Below are 4572 nucleotides of genomic sequence, written 5' to 3' on the forward strand. Positions count from 1 at the left end.
TGGGCGGGGGGGAAGGAGGGAAGAAGGACCTTGGAAGCCCCCCTCTTCTGCGGAACCTCACAGCCGCAGCCCGCCCTCGGGCCCCAGTGCATCCCATACGCAGAGCTGCTGGAGGCCCTGGCCCTGCGGAACGTGCGGCAGCTGGAAGACCTCGTCATCGAGGCCGTGTACGCCGACGTGCTGCGCGGCTCCCTGGACCAGCGCAACCAGCGGCTGGAGGTGGACTACAGCATCGGGCGGGACATCCAGCGCCAGGACCTCAGTGCCATCGCCCGAACCCTGCAGGAGTGGTGAGACCTGTGTCCCGGCGCCGTGCCTTCTCTGCTCGCCCCAAGAAAGGGAGGGATGCTTTGGAGGGGGGCGAGTTGGGCCGGGAGGCAGAGGTGGAACCCAAGAGGATGAAGGGGAGTGAGCTCGTTCCTGCAGAGGCCTCTGAGGGAGAAAAAGAGTGGAGGAGGGCCTGGGGGGCAGGAGGCGGGAGGCGCGTCCTCGATGCCGTAACCGGGGGGAGGGAGGGGGTGGTACTCTTGAGCGCACCCGCTGCGGTGTGGATCACGTGTCTCCGGCTGCATGCAGCCCCCTGGTCAGTGAGCAGCCCTGTCCACAGGCCGCGGGCCTCTCCCGCTTCTGTTTTCTGTGTTCTTGTCTGACTTGAGCTCGTTAAGACACCTCCTCTTTTTCCTCTTTGCCTCCCCCACCCTGTTTTGCTTTTAGTTCCTACTCGCATCTCGCACATCACTCCGGGCACTTCTCTCTCCTCCCGTATCTTACCTGAGTGTCCTGCTGGCTCCTGGGAATATTGTCGCAGGTGGCTCCCAGGTGCCCTGGCAAGGCTTCTGACTCAGACAGGGGTCTGGATGGCCGGACTTGGGGGTGTCTGCGAGTCTCTCTTTCGTGAGCCTGGTCACAGCCCTCCTCTGCTGACCCTCGTTCCCGCAGGTGTGTGGGCTGCGAGGTGGTGCTGTCAGGCATCGAGGAGCAGGTGAGCCGCGCCAACCAGCACAAGGAGCAGCAGCTGGGCCTGAAGCAGCACATTGAGAGCGAGGTGAGCAGGCGGGCGTCCCGGGCAGCGACGGCCGCAGGCAGACCACGTGGGCAGGGGCTGGCAGGTTCTGGAACCTTCCTGGTTCTCCCCACTCCTTTCATCCTGGTAGGTTGCCAACCTGAAAAAAACCATTAAAGTCACAACAGCTGCCGCCGCCGCGGCCACATCTCAGGACCCCGAGCAGCACCTGACGGAGCTGCGGGAACCGGCTCCAGGCGGCAGCCAGCGCCAGCCTAGCAAGAAAGCCTCGAAGGGCAAGGGGTGAGCCGCTGCGGCGGAGCCGCCACGTCCGGGGGCCCTGCTGCTGCTTCCTCGTCCCTCCAGTCACCTGCGTGGGGGTCGGGAACGGGAGCGGGGGAGCTTGCAGCGCGGAGGGGGTTCCCTGCAGCCTCTCTCTCTCTCTTCCCCTTGCCAGGCTCCGAGGGAGCGCCAAGATTTGGTCCAAGTCGAACTGAAGGGACTGTCGTTTCTTCCGGGATGTGGGGTCCTAGCTGCCTGCCTGCCCCTTAGGAGTCCTCAGAGAGCCTTCCTGTGCCCCTGGCCAGCTGATAACCTAGTTCATGACCCGTCACCTCCCTTCTTCTCTCCCATACCCCCAGGCATAGACCGCACCGTCTCTGGGGGGAGGCAAGTACAAGTCGTGTTTTTGTTGGTACTTTTTGTTTCACGTAACTTTCTTGTGTGTCCCATTGTCCCCTCTTCCTGCCACGCTCCCTCCCCTATTTCTTTAGGAGTCAGCGTCTGTCCCTGTTTATTATACGTCACTGAGTGGGTGGGGCTGCCGTGTCTCCAGCATAACCCACACGTGATCCCTTCCCCTTCCTCCGCCCCAGCCCTGCATGCCCAGCCTCCTGCCCAGCCGCCTGTTTGGGCAGCATCTGAAGAGCCATAGGGCTCCCACCTTTATTCCCACCCTGAGAGTTCTGGGAGCCCTTCTAGGAGTCACTGGACACTCACATCCTAGAATCCTGTTACTGCAGTTGTTTCCTGTCCTCTCCTCCCCTTGCGTCCTGGGAGCGCTGCTGCTTCGATGACCCCAGAGCCTCAGGGCAGCTGTTTCTTGAGCTGTTGTGAGATGGTCCTTTCTTGGCCCTGGCTGTCTTAGAAAGCCTGATGGCAATCCTGGAAGGATTTACACTTCCTTCTGTGAGTTTTGTGTGGAAGGGCAGGGGATATAGATTGTATAAAAAGAGTATATATACGTATATCTATATATAACATGACACAGAAATAAATCTATGAGAAGTCTATCTACAAACACGCCCTGAACTGGGTGTCTTCTGTCTTTGGTGTTCGTGGATGGGAAGAAGGCTCATTCCCAGTCCACTCTGAAGCAAAGTGCCGGAAAGACAAAAGAACCAGGTACCGGAGACCTAGATCGTGGGCCGTTTGACTCCGGCCAGATTGGCTCCGCATCTCGGCGTTCTTTAAGAAGCAGAGGGTGCTCCCCGAGCGCCAGCGTGTGGTAGGCTCTGGAGGTCCAAGGCGATGGGCACTGTCCCTGCTCTCAAGGAGCTTGAGTTCGGCCTGTTTCCTTCCACCTTATAGTATTGTAGGCGGAAGACTTGATAGTAAACTTCAGTTTTTGCATCAGTACCACACAGGACTCTCCCACCTCAGTAAGAAGCAGCAGTCGGGCTCCTGTCAGCGCACTGCTGCGCACGCCCTAGAACTGGGAGGCTCTAGTGTAAGGGACAGCTGCCCCCACCCCCCTGCCCCCGCCCGTGCATGAGAGGCGATTGCCTCCTGAGGGTCCCAGTGTTGACCGAGTTGCCCTCCCGAGCTTGTGCTGTCCTCTAGGTGGAGATGTAGGACAGACTACTGTTTACTGGTCCTAAAGGTGTCAGTTGTAGAATTGGAAGTGGGGGTAGATCCCGAGTTTTCGGTTAAAAGCGGTCCGGGTGAGCCAGTTATCTTGTGGGACAGCGGAGACTTAATGGGACCAGTCCAGTGGGCCCTGTCTCGGGAATTGACACTGTTGGCCTCTCGCTTTAGCTTTGGCCTAGGCTAGCCTGTTGAGCCTGTTGCATCTTGAGTCTAAGTCTCTGAAATAAACCCCTTCTTCCTCCCACACCGTCCGCTGTGCAGAAGTCACTAACGGCTGGTGCGTCGAGCCTGTGCCCCCTTTCCCTGCCCAGGCCCCATTTTGCTCTTGAACTTCAGTATCTCATTTGCCTGTAAGCTGCTTCCAGCCCTGACTCCACAACTGCCCTGATCTGTCTAGTGCCGGCCTTCCGTGGGTGTCTCTACAGTCTGGTGTGGGCTGGGCTGGGACTGCCTGGTCCTGCACCCAAAGAGGGAGGAGGCGCCGTTCACAGCCCCAGGGACATGAACATGCGATTTGTCTTTGATTTACAAAGACAGGGCTCTTGGCTCCCAAGGCTTGGAGATGGGGGAGTGGAGTATTTGGGGGCTGCTTTTGACCATGGAATTTGGTTCAGGATTTAGGGATTCCGTGCATAACCAAGCCTAGGGCACTTGTACATTCTCACATGCTGATCCCTACTGTACAGCAATCTCAGAAGAGCTCAGGGCTGCACCACTATGGTAGGGAGGAAGAGGAAGAGAACTTGGCTTCCTGTGAATTCAGAGTTCGTGCACATGAAACAGGTGCCACTTAGAAGGTAAAGACAAAGTCTCCATAGCTAAAAAACATAACTGGACTGGGGCGCACCTTTATGCACAGGAAGAGCAAAGGCAATGTCCATTGTCAATGTTTCACGCGATCCTGTTAAAGAGGAGTTAGAAATTCTCTGCTTAGGTTCAACTTCCAACATGGGTGGAGAGAAGGGAGTTCAGCGGGGCAAGTCTAGGCAGTGTATGAGTTCTCTTGCTGTGTAACAAATTACCCTGAAACTTAGTGGCTTAAAACAACACACATTTATTATCTCAGTTTCTATGGTCCGGGAATCGGCACAGCTAAGTTGAGTTCTCTGCTGGGTTTTCAGGGTCCCCCCCGAGGCTACAGCACAGTGTTAGCGAGGGCGTCTCATCTCAGGGTTCCAGTAGGAAGGACTTACTTCCGGGCACACCCAGTGATTGTCAACAGGATACATCAGCTTTAGGTGGTCAGACTAAGGACTTCATTCCCTGGCTGACTGTATGTCAGAGGCAGCCCCGTTCATCAGAGCAAGAGCCAGAGAGAAGATATCAGCAAGGTGAAATCAGTCTTTTGTAACCTAATCACGGAAGAAACATCCCATCAATTTTACTAGTCACCAGGTTCAGCCTAGTGACTATCAGAAGGCAGGGATCATTGGAAGGCATGTCAGAAGTTTCCTACCTCAGGCAGTGTTGCTTTGGTCCACCGGCATCAGAATTATCAGGGGAGCTTTTGAAGATGCATATTCCTGGACCCCAGTTCCTACTGAATTAGAATCTCTGGGATTGGACTGGAAATGGGACTTCACTACCCTCATTGACTCAGCTCTGAGCTGTGATGTCCCATTTATATAAGCAGACTTGTCCAGATTAGTGCCACCTTAGATCAGCTGAAAAGGCTTCTTCTGCAGGGCCTTGGAGGACGG

General features: G+C 56.3%; 1 protein-coding gene across 2 annotated transcripts in view; it reads left to right on the forward strand.

Annotated features, from left to right (window-relative positions):
• The window catches only part of COPS7A (COP9 signalosome subunit 7A), a 6714-nt gene extending 4410 nt beyond the window's left edge, over nucleotides 1–2304 (forward strand). For both annotated transcript variants that reach the window (XM_024733018.1, XM_024733017.1), the window contains exons 5-8: nucleotides 88–290; nucleotides 940–1045; nucleotides 1155–1306; nucleotides 1461–2304. In XM_024733018.1, the coding sequence (XP_024588786.1) occupies nucleotides 88–290; nucleotides 940–1045; nucleotides 1155–1306; nucleotides 1461–1500 (501 nt within the window). In that variant the 3' untranslated portion in view covers nucleotides 1501–2304. The remainder of the gene's footprint in view (nucleotides 1–87; nucleotides 291–939; nucleotides 1046–1154; nucleotides 1307–1460) is intronic.
• The last annotated feature ends 2268 nt before the right edge of the window (nucleotides 2305–4572 follow it).

Source organism: Neophocaena asiaeorientalis, unplaced genomic scaffold, assembly GCF_003031525.2.
Source record: "Neophocaena asiaeorientalis asiaeorientalis breed wild unplaced genomic scaffold, Neophocaena_asiaeorientalis_V1.1 scaffold150, whole genome shotgun sequence".
In the NCBI taxonomy this organism is placed as follows: domain Eukaryota; kingdom Metazoa; phylum Chordata; class Mammalia; order Artiodactyla; family Phocoenidae; genus Neophocaena; species Neophocaena asiaeorientalis.